At 41.6% G+C, this 15,674-nt stretch overlaps 1 protein-coding gene across 6 annotated transcripts in view; it reads right to left on the bottom strand.

The window, feature by feature from the left end:
• The window catches only part of STAU2 (staufen double-stranded RNA binding protein 2), a 150,606-nt gene that overhangs the window by 13,623 nt on the left and 121,309 nt on the right, over window positions 1-15,674 (bottom strand). The window contains exon 14 of one of the 6 annotated variants that reach the window (XM_053395841.1): window positions 2,018-2,128. The exons of the other annotated variants lie outside the window; for them this stretch is intronic. Within the exon in view, the coding sequence (XP_053251816.1) occupies window positions 2,033-2,128 (96 nt within the window). The 3' untranslated portion in view covers window positions 2,018-2,032. Of the gene's footprint in view, window positions 1-2,017; window positions 2,129-15,674 lie in introns of those variants that run through there. 6 annotated transcript variants of the gene reach the window in all.

The raw sequence follows: 15,674 nt of genomic DNA, 5'->3' as shown, positions 1-15,674 counted from the left end.
TGACACCTTCAGGTCTGTGACAGGTTGTAATAAAAATGTAATATAATGAACAAAATAAAATAAAATCCTTGAAACAGTTGTTCTAAGCAAAAAACAAAACAAAACCAAAAAAAAACCAAAAAGTAGTCTGAAGAAAAATAATGATTTATTTGATGAGATTAGGTCTCATCTTTATCATCCTTGGCTTCTCCACAACCTGATGTGCACATAGAGCTGTCTGCCCAAAGGCAGCTGCATGAATTTTAAAGGTGGACCATTTACATATAAGTCAAAGTGCACATATAACTCTTGAATGGGGCATTTAGTTATATAGTATGTATCCATTCCTTTCCTCCAGGAGCTCAAGGTAATGTGAATCATAGTGTATAGATAGGTCCCAAGTGGTTTATCATCCAGGCATCAATCAGATCCAGAAGTGCTTTGCTTCAGATAAATTCTTGTAGATATGCAGTTGCTGGGTATGTTTGATGGGTTTTGCAATGGTTTTATTGTAATGCATTGTTGATTATTCTATGCTATGCCTTTGGCTCTCCCCCACCCCGTCTCGCAGAGACTTTTTCCTCCTTTTCTATTAAATTACTAACAAGCTAATGAATTACTTACCGTATTTTTCCCTCTATAACACACAGATTTTTTCTCCTAAAAAGTAAGGGGAAATGTCTGTGCGTGTTATTGAGCGAATGTGTGGTCCCTGGAGCTGACTGTCCCAAGTACAGGGCAAAAATCAGGCAAAAATCATATCGCGCCGTCACGGAGGAGAGGAGGCTGCTGCTTTCCTGCATTCTGCCTCAGGGTCTTACTGCCCACCCTCTTCTGTTTTGTTACTGTGTTTGCTCAAACGGAACAAAGAGCAGGCAAATCCCCTCCCCTCCAGGCAAGCAGAGAGGAAAGCAGAGCGTCCTTCCCTCTAATTCCTCTCCGTGCTCCGGTGCTGCTGCTGCTGCGTCTAGGGACTCGCAGGCAGCGGGAAACATGCAGGAGAGAGAGAGAGAGAGACAGAGAGAGAGAGAGAGAGAGAGAGAGAGAGAGAGAGAGAGAGAGAGAGCTGGCTTGGGTGGGGGGGTGACTTTTGCCTTCCTTCCCCCCCCTTAAACCCCTCTCTTGCATTCTTAGCCGGCTGCTTCTCCGCACACCCCTCTCGTGCTCCTTGTCCCTTCTATGTTTTTCCTTCCCTCCCCACTTAAAACGTGGTTACAAAGCACGGATCCACATGGATCCTCAGGATCTTTGCATTGGGTCACCCCAAATTCACCATCAGATCACATAGCAATGATGTGATGCAAAAACAGGGCTGCAATGGTGCAAAAACGTGGTTACAAAGCACGGATCCACATGGATCCTCAGGATCTTTGCATTGGGTCACCCCAGATTTACCATCAGATCACATAGCATGTCCATGGCTACAGCCTGCGCCAAAAAAAATCACGCACCCACTGTTGCCTGGGGCTGCAATGGTGCAAAAACGTGGTTACAAAGCATGGATCCACATGGATCCTCAGGATCTTTGCATTGGGTCACCCCAGATTCACCATCAGATCACATAGCATGCCCATGGCTACAGCCTGCACCAAAAAAATCACGCACCCACTGTTGCCTGGGGCTGCAATGGTACAAAAACGTGGTTACAAAGCATGGATCCACATGAATCCTCAGGATCTTTGCATTGGGTCACCCCAGATTCACCATCAGATCACATAGCATGTCCATGGCTACAGCCTGCACCAAAAAAACTCACGCACCCACTGTTGCCTGGGGCTGCAATGGTAGAAAAACGTGGTTACAAAGCACAGATCGACATGGATTCTCAGGATTTTTGCATTGGGCTACCCCAAACTCACCGTCAAATCACATGTCTGTGGCCACAGCATGAAGCACAAAAATGATACATCCACTGTTTCATTCAGATTTTTTTTTCTTGTTTTCCTCCTCTAAAAACTATGTGCGTGTTATGGTCAGGTGCGTGTTATCGAGCGAAAAATACGGTAAATGACTGAACAAATAAATTCGTAATTATTGCTTTATGTACCTTAGCTCACATTCCAGAAGGAGACTTGTTACAGATCAATCTCAGCCATGCTAGTTTTAGAAGGATTCCAGCCAAGCTCCCTCTGTGACATACAATTGGTATCTATAGGGAAACATTCAATCACGACAATCCTCAGCTGCATTCTGAAATGGGCTGGCTTGGATAGCTCAGTCGGTAGAGCATGAGACCATCTTAATATCAGGGTTGTGGGTTCGAGCCCCATGTTGGGCTAAATATTCCTGCATTGCCTGGGAGTTCTTTCCAAATCTACAATTCTGTGAGTCTTAGGAGGGCACATGGTGCCTCATACAGAACAGCAAAAGGCAAGTATATACAAGTTTTGATTTAAACAACAGTGGTACCAAACAAGTGCTCATGTGTATTAATATAATATGGGGGATTGGTTTATCATTAATATGGCCGGCAGCAATTCCCATTACTGTGGTGGTAATTTATACGGCCGTTTCACTCACAGGGAGTGCTGGCAGCTGTACCATGTCTATCTGATTCATACATTAAATTGTCTGTGTAAATGTGAGCCAAGGACAGCTGTAACTGCTCATGCGTAGAATAAAATATCTTAAGTAAATCTGTTTACTTTTAAATGTGTTTGTAGGAGGGAAAGTATTGGTTTGTTTTTGTTCTTGTTTTTATTATGTATTTTGCACATTTTGTATTTTTATACTGCGAAACGCCCTGTGATCTTCGGATGCAGGGCATTATACAAATTTAATTAATTAATTAATTACCTACCAACAAGAACAACAAAGTAAACCAAACCTGCATTTACGGTTTATGTGGGGCAGCTGTCCATATACAATCATGGACTAAGGTTCAACTAAAGACATGTGTGACGCTCTCCTACTCAAATTACCTGTAGTAAAATTCTTTCAGTTGCTTTTGTACGCTGCACTATACCTTATGAATGCCCAACAATTGTAAATTCAAGTCTGGCTCACAAAAGGGAATGTTAATAAATCAGTTCTTAAAGTTTTACTTTTTTTGCTTTGGCTTAATACCTTATGTTGTAGTTAAATACAAAAGGAAATGCACATTAGAGTCAAGTTTTCAGTTTTGTATTGCATGACTGGAGACTGCTGGGAGGAAGTTTTAATGGTTGATGTTTTATTGTATTTTTAATATTTTGTTGGAAGCCGCCCAGAGTGGCTGGGGAAACCCAGCCAGATGGGCAGGGTATAAATAATAAATTATTATTATTATTAGAAACGCTATGGTGCACCTGTAGCAGCAAAACTGGAGACGTTCATCTGCCCCACCAGCAATAAAACATGTCTCTCCTGTATCAGTCTCTACAATCTCAGCACATGCTGTAACTCTCCAATGGTTTGACTTTACTCACAAAGGCTCACTCTTCCATTGTCTCCGAAGACAGACGGATGCCAACATTACATGTGACCTATTTACTTACATCATTTAGACTGACTATTCTTGGTTTTCGGCCACACTATATTAATACATAAATTTGGTGTATGGAATCTTGATTATCTTGTATGTGGCTGAAAGTGTTCACCCCCACCAGTAGATTTTTTTGAACATCAAGAATATTTCTAAAACTAGTACAGTGGTACCTCGGGTTACATACGCTTCAGGTTACATACACTTCAGGTTACAGACTCCGCTAACCCAGAAATAGTACCTTGGGTTAAGAACGTTGCTTCAGGATGAGAACACAAATCGTGCTCCGGTGGTGTGGCGGCAGTGGGAGGCCCCATTAGCTAAAGTGGTGCTTCAGGTTAAGAACAGTTAACGAATTAAGTCCTTAACCTGAGGTACCACTGTACTGTATGCAGTGAAGGATTCTGCAGGGCCAGCTCAAGGCATTTTGCTACCTGAAGCAAAGGCGAAAATGGTCCTTCTGTCCCATTCCACACCAGAAACCAACTGGACTGGCAGTTCAATCTTACATTAACACTAGCCTTACGGCAGCATCCTTCACCGCACCTTACGGCAGCAGGGTAGTTATGACGATGCAGGACAGTCTGCACGGCACACATAGCTCTGTATTCCAACTGAATAGCTTGGTCAGAGAGCTCAGAAGAAACAGCTGAATGACTGCCACCATAACCACCCAGGCACCAGCTGTCAGATATGGTTCCCTCACCCTCCCTAATGGTAGGGCCAGTCCTGAAATTCTGCAGTCCCACCCAGAGGTTTTGCTACAAATCAGGCGGCATATATTTTTTGTTAAACAAACGAAGAAACATTGTTTTCATAATACTTTTTCTTCCCACCCATCCTCTTCCCAAACCTGATGTGTTGTCCGTATATGTATGTAGACGGGGAATATTAACTAAGAACATTATCTGCGAGGAAGTAACTTTGTAGAGGAAGTTCATGTGAATGTGCTCCCGACAATGAATGCAACTGCCCCCCCCCTTCCGCCTGCCCTGAGTAGATGGATGACCATAAAGCAAATCCATTTGTTTTGCTGGGATGGTTTACAGAGGAAGATTTTGTACTATTTGTTTTGCTTTTATTGAAAGATAAAAAGGGGGGAAAACACACACACACACACACTATTTTTCACTTTAAAGACAGACAGGATATTATTTCAAAGGTCTATTTGTTTAGCTACAGATGCTTTTGCTCTAGAAACAAGTCATTGAATATCACATTTATTTTAAGAATATATTAAGTTCAAGAAAAGGAGGATTACATGACTGTTCTCCCAGATGAAAAGACCTTTACGTTTAACTGCCTGTCAGTCTACACAGACAGGCACCTTAAATTATTTGTAAACAGCAGTGCGTGATTTTACCCACGGCAAATGACTTCCTGCTAAGATCCAATTCCAGATTAAACTTTTTACTGTGATGTACAATATACAAGGGTATTTTAATACTTAAGTTTCTAGTGTTATTATCCTGCTATTAGCACTATGATCTTTACAATAATTATCTCACTTCTCTTCAGAAAAATTATGTGAGGAAACCACGTCCATTTCATGCTACACACTGGGAAGTGAGAGAATGACTTGTCCAAGACAAGCAAGATAATTCATAGCTACCATACTTTTATCTTTTACACTAACACCAATTTGTTAAATTCAAGTTTGTTTCCATTCATGTCACCAAACTGGGCAGTTTTGGGTACACAAATGTCAGGAGCGAGTCAGCAATAAATCACACAGAGTAAGTGAAGTTAACTCTTTATTAGAAGAACAGGATCTGCTCAGGAGTGCCAGGCCTAATGAGCATAGAAATTTTTCTTGGGTAGGCCTTGTCCCTATGAGGCAGCTGTGGAGACTGAAGGTCCCTGCCATCCCACAGCTGCCTAAGTCTCCTCCTCTCCCAAGCAATCTGAGACTAGGCTGGCATGCCTGATTTAGCTCCTCCCACTTCTTACCTCTCCTGGTCCCAGGAGACCAGGGGGAATGGGAACTTGTCGCAGCAAGAGGGGGAAGACACCCTTGCTTCTTCATCAACTGGACTCATTTCTGTCTGTTGGCCTCCCTCCTCTCCTGCTTTTGCATTTCTCTCTGCCAGAGACTTTCACTAAACCCTGTTACCTCTTCAGCTTCTGACATCTCCTCCTACCAGTCTGCTCCCTCTTCTTCCTCTGACCACTCATCATCATCCCACCCGCAATCCCCTGGCTCTGAGCCTTCTTCCCTTGGGGGGTTCCCCAGTTGTTGCCTCCCACTATTCCTCTGTGTCCAGCCAGTCCATAACAACAAATGGATTTATACTGCAGAACTGCCCCCACCAAAATGGAATTTTTGAGACCTCCACATATGCATTAAACAACGCATGAAGCTATGGATGAGGATATGGACCACAGAATTACAGCCCAACAATGTGGTGTAGTGGTTAGGGTGTCTGGCTAGGACCTGGATGAACAGGGGTCACAATCCGACCTGGCCAAGAAGCTCACTGGGTGACCTTGGGCCAGTCAGTCATTCTCAGCCTAACCTACCTCACAGGATTGTTGTGAGGATAAAATGGGAAGGAGGAGAACTATGTATGCCACCTTGAGCTCACTGGAAGAAAGGTAGGATACAAATGCAATCAACCAATCAATCAATCAATCAATCAAAAATGTTCTGCTTTTTTCCTAAAGATGGCCATTATCTTGGCTTGCCATAATGCGTCACAGCAGTGTTATGATCTTATGATCCTACAAAGTAGGCATCTTCACTCTGCCTATGACAAGGTCTCATTTTTTGCCTTCTCAACTCTACATTAAGGTGACTCCAGTTGAGACGAAACTACAAATGAAAAATGCCCAAGTGTGCTCTCTTTTACAAAAGCATAATGTTTGTTCACTTGTACCAGGCTCCTGATTAAAGGTCAGAAACAGGCTCAGGGTCTCGATGAAGAACTGCTGTGAAGCAGTTAGCAGTGCAATTTTGTCCTTGATAACAGCTGATGACTTGTCTGCATCCCACTTCAACCTCTAACTGTTAGCTCCTTTAATGGAAGTGCCTATAAAGATCCTCCCTAAAATATGCTTTTCCAGCACACTTAATGTCTTTTAATGTCTTTCCAATTAAATCCAGATGTGAAAAGCTTAAGGAACAGTTCTCAGGGCTGAAAAAGATGACATAAATCTTGCAGCTGACAGAGATCCCACTGAGCTTGGTTGGGGAAACTCACAGAGGACTTGTTGTGGGCCAGGAAAGCTGCTGGGTATAAAGACAGATGTGTACACTCCTATTGAAAATGCTGAAATAAAGAAAAGCCTCCTGAAATAGACCAGGGCACTAAAAAACACTGTAAGCCCAATCCTGCAGGGTACAGAATGCACCCTGAGAGGTTGCGATCTCTCTCAATTCCCACTACCCAGCACAGTCAATTTGTACAGAGAGTGCTGAGCATTTCACAAGGGGAGGTCTCTTCTCTCCCCTCTCTCTAATAATGAATAAAAGGTCATCTCCTGCAGAATCACCACACACCAATTCCTACAGGAGTATAGCATACTCTTCACTTCTCAGGAAGGGCTCATCGCCCTGCAGAATCCCATCCACTTAGCTCTTCCTGCACAAAGCAGGTTAGTGGCCTGCTTGCTTTGCTAAAGTTTACAAACTACAATATTAATTACAGATTGTCACTAATCAGATGAGAATCTAGGCACTCCCAATGACTGAACAATGCCGCTGGGTGAGTGCTGTTTATGCAGCTGGCAACCACCGTTATTCCCAAAGCTAATTTTTGCCACAGTAAGAATTCTTTTTCCTCACCAGATGCTAAGAAGTGGATTAGCCCAAGTTATCTCCATTTAAAGAAAGGGGGAGGCCCACAAGTCGGGTTTTATAATGTTTCTTGGGGTTACTAAAGTTTTTGAACTGCATTATATTTTTCAGTGCTCTTCCAATATTTTCTGAATATTGTAACTAGGAATGTGACTGTGGGGAAATGATAGGATTTTTCAGAAGGGACATTATTTCTGAGTGGAAGTCCAGATGACCAGTGATGGCTTTCTGATGGAAAGAATGACATTGGAGACAATCCAATAATTTCATTTAATACCAAGGCCATGTGCCATATCTGAGGTAGGGTATGACTGGCATTGCAGAAACACATAATGAGCTGCATTATTAAGCATGGATTACTAAAACGGGTGACCAAATCTTGATTGTTCCTACACCTACTGTACCTAATATCCACACCAACACATTCCCATTGCTTAAGACTTGTCAGTCTCCAACAATCTGAAACTATTTTAACCCTTCTCTCAACCTCTGTGGGATATTGGAAGGATATCCGAAGAATTACCCTGTTCTCCTTTCTTCTGGGTGGGTTCAATATATTTTGCTGCCTGGTTTGAGGGATAAGATGTACAGAAAACATCTGGACTGGCAGCTGAATCTTACTTCAACAACGGTGACAGGATAGTGTCCTTCACTGTACCTGAGATGGCAGGCTACTTTAGGGGGTTGAGGGGAAAGGCTAGGGGAAAGTTAGGATAGGAAGGAGGCTGCCACTTGAAGAGGTCATCTCACTTTGCCCAAGGATAGGGCTGACCCTGCTTTTTTCATTTCAAAACAAAGACTCGCCGAATGAGCAAATGTGCAGGAGGCTCTCACAAAATGCCCATTGCCTGGCAACAATACAATAATCAGACTCCAGAGGTCTGTGGTCACTCCCTGAATTTCCTGTGCTTGGAACAACCATGTTACTCCCAAAGTGTTTGAACTGCATGTGTAACGGGAAGGAGCAGTGAACTGAGATATCTATTGTGCTAATGGAGACCACCAGGATGGCACTGATTTATGTATTTTCTTTACATTTTATGATACAGAAATATTCTCTTCTAATTATAAATTGCATTGTTCTGGCACACTGCCATTGCTTGGGTATGCAATATGCCACATTCCACATTCAGTCCACTATTCTTGCAAACATGATAGCAGAAACAATCTACAGCTGATTGTGTATAATCCAGCTTTCAAAACTGTTTGGGCCACCTTTAAAATCTGACAATGAAAATAAAAACATATATACATATATTTAATCAGTGGCATTTATACCAAAGGGCTGGACCCATTCTCAGTGGTCTTAGAAACCATATGTAAAGATAGAATTCCCTGTCTTTAAAGCAAGGATAGTGATATTTAGCAATCATTTTCTGAACTCTGCAATAATAGCATTCATCTTGGATTCCAAATATTTTTTTTGTTTAAAACTAAGATGTCAATAAAGAAGATCTAGAGCTTTAAGCAAAGCCCACCCTTGATGTGTACTAATTGATAACACTAGTATATGTCACCTTAAAAGTGTCCATGAGTCAGAAGAAACTATGAGCAGAATGGTTAGTATGTGGATATGGGATGACAAGGTTTAAAAGCAACATTTAAAGTCCTATATCCAGGACTTTGGCTGAAAAATAAAGGAAAGGGCACATTTGTTCCTGGTCACTGAATTTGTAACCTGGGTCTGCTGCTCCTGCTGCTAAGCTCTAACACATTCTCTCCTAACCCACAACAACATCCAGTAATCCTAACTTTTGGTGCTTGGTGGTTAAGAAGTGAATTTTCAGGAAGGGAGAAAAATTAAACAGGGAGACTGGCTGGCTAGTATCTCACTCCTTCACTGCAATGCATTAAGACAGCCAAAATTCTAACTTGTAAGAAAGGGTTCGTTTGATCCCTGTTTTTCAAATTAGATGTGGCAGGGTCTGATTTACCTTTCTTCTCCCTTGGAAGGCTCTGGCAATCTTTGGGGAACCCAAAGTGTACTATTAAGCTGGGTGGCTGCTGTTATCTTTCCCAGCCCCCACTGGGTGCAGAAATACTGAATCATAGGCTGGAGAAATGCATCTCAGGTTTCAACCTCAAGGTGTAATTGCTCATTCAAGTCTCTTTAGAAGTTGCCTGCATCTGGCGCAGAAAAATGATCGGGATTGTTTTTCTTTCTGGAAGAGCAGAGAGAGACTGTGTATTTTCTCTTACTTTTTATAATTTTCTCTATTCGTTACTATGGCAGAACAATTTTTATAGAAGAACTCTATACAGTACGACTCCGAGCCTTAGGTATTGAGTCTACCGTTTGGATCTCGTTACACTGTGTAACTTTGTAGACCTCCATGGTAGTTTAGCTGTAAGTTTACAAATACTTCAGGGTTCTAATCAGCCAAATGATTTGACCCAAACATATGTTGCCGCTTATTTGAAAATGGCAAAATATGCCTACAAGGTGTGTGTGCGTGTGGGAGAGAGAGAATGTTATCAACAGCTACAAAGAACACAATGACATACCCTGAGTGTTTGTTTTCATGGAAGCCAACAGCAGAACAACATTAGTTCCAGACAAAAATGTGGCTTTTACACACTCATTCTTACAGAGGGCAATAGTGTAATATTCCAAGAGAGGGAGGGACCAAGAGGATTGATTGTCCATCCACTACAGCAAAAAATAAAGGGGTTGGTGAGAGCACAATATGGTTAACTGGCCATTTGTAGGCCTGTTTTATACATTGCCCACGTTAGAGAGACATCACCAGCCAGGTAACAGATTTCCTTCAATATTTTGATCCTAGTAGTTTAGGAACTTTTCCAACTGGCAGTCAACAACATTTATTTGACACAGCTTAACTCCACAACTGCAGGCCTGCTTTTTCTCCATCTACAGTTACAGTCAAAAAAATAAATCGATATGTCCAAAACCATCCCAAGCAGCTGGCTTTTAGTATGCTAGATCTGTTAACTGCTATTTTATCATTCCTACTTAACACTCATTATTAAAGCCATTAATAATAGCTGGGTTCTTTTTTTTAATTAAAAACTGCTACTTTCAAAATCTGGCAAATTACAAAGCCACTTGCAATGTATTCCAAATATCTGCTAGTTGCAATAGTATTACAGATTTATAGGGTTTGAGATGGTCTGTAAAGACTTATCAAACCCTTTCTGCCTGAATTGCACCAGCAATCCCTATGCATATATTTGCAAAACAGCGTCAAACCTGACTTTTAAAAATGAGAATATTTTTAGTTTAGATATTCATTTATGAAAAACAAATGTATTGCTGGATGCTGATTTAGTTATACTTTGAACAGACCCACTGAAATTAATGAGACTTATTTAATCATGGTCTGAAGCTCAACATCAAAAAAACGAAGATAATGGCCACTGGTAGCATCACCTCCTGGCAAATAGAAGGGGAAGAAATGGAGGCAGTGAGAGATTTTACTTTCTTGGGCTCCATGATCACTACAGATGGTGACAGCAGCCATGAAATTAAAAGACGCCTGCTTCTTGGGAGAAAAGCAATGACAAACCTAGACAGCATCTTAAAAAGTAGAGACATCACCTTGCCGACAAAGGTCCGTATAGTAAAAGCTATGGTTTTCCCAGTAGTGATGTATGGAAGTGAGAGCTGGACCATAAAGAAGGCTGATCGCCGAAGAATTGATGCTTTTGAATTATGGTGCTGGAGGAGACTCTTGAGAGTCCCATGGACTGCAAGAAGAACAAACCTACCCCTTCTTAAGGAAATCAGCCCTGAGTGCTCACTGGAAGGACAGATTCTGAAGCTGAGGCTCCAATACTTTGGCTACCTCATGAGAACAGAAGACTCCCTGGAATAGACCCTGATGTTGAGGAAAATGGAGGGCACAAGGAGAAAGGGACGACAGAGGACGAGATGGTTGGATAGTGTTCTCGAAGCTACCAGCATGAGTTTGATCAAACTGTGGGAGGCAGTGGAAGACAGAAGTGCCTGGCGTGCTCTGGTCCATGGGGTCACGAAGAGTCAGTCACGACTAAACGACTAAACAACAAGCATTTAATCATGACTTAAGTCCCACTGATTTGTACTCTAAGCATGGCTAAGTCTGGAACAAACCCACAGCTTTGAATCAAGTAACCCTATATTCATATGAGTTCACATTACTTAGATCACATTACTTGATGTGTGAGATGTATTTGTTCAAAAAGAGGGAAGAAGCTGAATCACAGAGTTGTACATAAACTCATTTTGAAGTCCATATAGAATAAAAACACATAGGAATAAGGGGAAACTAACATATACCAATTCAGATACTTTTGTCCGCTTAGGCCAGTATTCTCTACTCTCAGGGTCTCTGGTAGAGGTATTTTATATCACCCGCTGCCAGATCCTCTTAACTGGAGATGCCAGGATTTGAACCTGGGATCTTCTACATGCAAAGCACGTATTCTACCACTGACACATGGTTCTTCTCCAAATCAGATAACTGTCTATAATGCAAATGACAATTCAGAGTAAAAAATATTTACGAACAGCAGCAGCAACCACCACCACCAGCGAGTTATTTAAGATAGGGCAAGGAATAAAGCAGGCATAGGTAAACTCGGTCCTCCAGATGTTTTGGGACTACAACTCCCATCATCCCTGACCACTGGTCCTATTAGATAGGGATGATGGGAGCTGTAGTCCCAAAACACCTGGAGGGCCGAGTTTGCCTATGCCTGGAACAAAGGTATCAACCTTGCTAGAGCTCCAGCCACATTCCCTATGGTATGATGTGTGGGCTTCTAGAAAATGGTCTTGCAATTTATTGGGGAAGTGCTTCTTTTACTAGCACATTTTAAAAGCGCCTATTACTTGTATCTGCAGCTCAAATGACAGAGGTCTGAATGTAGTGCCTTGGGCTGAACCCAGTTAATCTGCCAGAAGCTTCGCAGTGTTTATTGTGCTCACCCTCACAATCACCCTGTGGAAAGCCAGTGTGCTCATTCTCACAACAACTCTGTGAAGGGGGAGGGACTGTAGCTTAAGAAGGAGAGTTTTGTATGCCCCAGGTGCCAAGTTTAATCTATGGCACTTTAAGTTAAAGGAGTTCATGACAAAAATAAAAATAAAAATGGCAGTGGTTTGACTTTGGTAACAAGCACCCATGTTTGCTTGTTTCCTTTTATCTCTCCATTCATTCCCCCCATTTTGTGTCATGTCTATAGGATTGTGAACCTGTGGGCGGGGCCATTGTGCTTTTCAATGCCTGTATAGTGCCTAGAAATTGACTGACAACAACTTTAAAATACCTTAGAGAGGAAAAAGCCCCCCGTCCTCATAAAGCATGCACTAAGAATAGCACTAACATCCTAACAGCCTTCCTGGATCATTTAGGTTCAACAACCTATTTTCTAGGGTGGAGGGTTAACGGGTTCCTGTTATTGCTTTTCTTGTAAAAAATGTAGAATATATATCTAATGTACGCAATATATCCCTGTACTTTGGAAAAATCACAAAATCATAATAAAAAATGGAAATCAGAGCAATACACTTGGCACCAGCTGGGCTGCAGGAGTTGCTGGAAGGAGGCGTATAAGGCGCCATCCAACTGTCTTAGGAATTCCACTCTGGATTTATGGAGGGTTTTACTCCTTATGATTTTCTCTCTCTCCTGAAGATACCCTGCAAGGCAGTGGAAGTTTAGGATCAGTTTTCTTCCTCCTAGATGAGCTACCTTCCCAGATTGACAAGCCCCCCTGCCCTTAACTTCCCTCTACAGCACATGCAGAGACCACCTTCTTGACCATTGGACCCACTATTGGTCTCATCCCCATAATCTGCCAGAGCCTGTGTTCGAAGGAAAACCATGTGCGCCACCTTGAGCTCCTTGGAGAAGAGGAGGGATATAAGTGCAACAAATAAATAGCAGCATTCTAATGAGGTCTGCTGTCCACCATTCACTAATATTCAGATGCATACAAAGCTAACAGTCATATTAAACCCTATTCTCAATTACCCTGTTTAAAGCAATCTATAAAGCAATCTATTACCCTGCTTTTGAAGCAATCTATAAACTCATGGTTATCACCACGTCTTGTGTTAGAGAATTCCATAAATTACTTATCCACTGTGTAAATAACTCTTTCCCCTTTTCTATCATGAATCTGTCAATCAATTTCAATGGATGATCAAATCTTAAATTCTACTATTATGGTATAGAAAACAAGACATCTTTTTACAGTTTCTCCATACCATGGTTAATTATATAAACCTCCATCATCTCTTCCACCACTTAGTCACCTATTTTTCATAACAAACATGAAACAAGAATGTGCTCTAACTCTCGGATTATTTGGGTTGCCCCTTTCAGTTCTTCTTTGATGGAATGATCAGAATTGTACGCAGTATTCCAAATGCAGATGGCACCATAGATTCATATAAGGCCATTAAAATACTGGCTGTTTTATTTCCAAACCCTTTCCTAATAATCCCTGGCAAGGGATTTGCCTTTTTCACTGCTATTGCATAGTTGGTATTTTCACTGAGGTATACACCACAACTCCAAGGTCTGTTTCCTGCTTAGTCATCACAAGCTCAGATTCCATCAGTGAACATGAGATTATTATTATTTTTTGCTGTGATGTGCATCACTGTACATTTGTTACACTGAACTTCATTTGCCATTGCCCAGTGACACATTTTGGAAATAGCTTTTGGGAGCTTCTCGGAGGTTACTCAGTTTTTTTTACCATCTTGAATAATTTGGCATCATCTGCAAAGTTGGCTACCTCAATCCTCACTTCCTTTTCTTATAATACTAGAATGCAGGGTCATCAAGGAAAGATGAAGGTTGGAAGATTCAAGACAGACAAAAGTACTTATTCACACAGCCAAGTGTGTGAAGAATTTGCTCCCACAAGAGGCATTCATGGCTGCAAGCCTTTAAAAAAGGATTGGATGAATCCATGGAGGACAAGGCTAACGGCTACTAGTCATGATAGCTATATTTTACTTCCACTGCTGGAGACAGTATGCCTCTGCATACCAATTGCTTGAAATCACAAGTGGGAAGGTGTCCATCTTGTGGGCTTCCCATGGGCATCTGGTTGGTCACTGTGGCCTTTATTCAGCAGGGTTCTTCTGTTACGAGCACATAATTTATGAATAAATGTAACTTCACTAGTCCCAATATAGGCTTACTTACTTCCAAAGCAAGAATGTTTTTCCAACTCACTGCTTCCTGTTCTTCAGTTAGTTACTGATCTAGTAGAGGACTTGTTTTCTTATTCCACGACTCCTAGATTTCCTCAGAAGTCTTTGGTGAGGGACTTTGTCAAAAACATTTTGGAAATCTAAGTATATCATGTCTACCGGATCATCACTATCTGTATGTCTTTTGCCATTCTCTATGAATTCTGAATGTTAGTGAGGCAGGCTTTCCCTTTGCAAAACCCAGGCTGGTTCATTCCCAGCATGGCTTGCTTTTTAATATCTGGAGTGCGGAATCTGTGCCCCACCCCCCAATAGACTATAACTCATCTAAGCCCCAGCCAGCATAGCCAATGGCTGGAGATGATGAGCGTTGTATCCCAACACCATTTGGAGGGCCAAAGGTTCCCCATCCCTGTTCTATATGTTAATTCTAGCTTTAGTAAGTTTCCATTAATTTATACAGGACAGATGTTAGGCTAACAGGTCTGTAATTTCCTGGCTCCCCTCTGGCTCCCTTTTAAAAAATCAATGTTCTGTTGGTTACTCTCCAATCCTCCGGCAAGAAGGCCAATTTTAGTGACAAGTTGCATATTTTTGATAGAAGATCAATAATTTCATACTTGAGTTCTTTAAGAACTCTCAGGTGTATGGCATCCGGATCCAATGTCTTGTTAATTTTTAATTTGTCAATTAGCCCTAGAATTTCATCTCGTCATCCCTATTTGACTTAGTTCTTTAGACAAAGAATGCAGTTCAGGTATGGCTTTCTGTCCTGCATCTTTCACAATGAAGACTGATCTGAATAATTTACTGAACTTCTCTGCAATCATTCTATCTTCCTTAGCAATCCTTTCACACCTCTATACAAAAGAAAAGCTGTCAGTGAAACAGAGAGGGGAACTATTTTTGGCAATCTCCCTTCCCCCCGCAATGTCTCATAGCCTCACTCTATCTATCTATCTATCTATCTATCTATCTATCTATCTAGCTAGCTAGCTATCTAGCTATCTATCTATCCTCTGCTCCAGAGGGTTGACAGATCCTAGGAACAGACTTTTTGGGGACATTAGTGCATGCTCTAAATTGACAGAAACTGTCCAATTACCTCTAAAGCTTGCTTTCAAATTCCGATGTAAGCAAAAATGTGCTGTTCATTCTTATGTTTTCAGCAATATGGTCAAATTATTTTTTTTCACTTGCCTTGCTATCAACTCACATTTTCTGGGCTCCTCAGTTGGGCAACACTGCTAACTCCTAGGAAG

Source organism: Podarcis raffonei, chromosome 7 (assembly GCF_027172205.1).
Source record: "Podarcis raffonei isolate rPodRaf1 chromosome 7, rPodRaf1.pri, whole genome shotgun sequence".
Taxonomy (NCBI): Eukaryota; Metazoa; Chordata; class Lepidosauria; order Squamata; family Lacertidae; genus Podarcis; species Podarcis raffonei.
The sequence above is the reverse complement of the archived record's forward strand: the minus strand, read 5'-3'. Positions and strand labels throughout refer to the sequence as shown.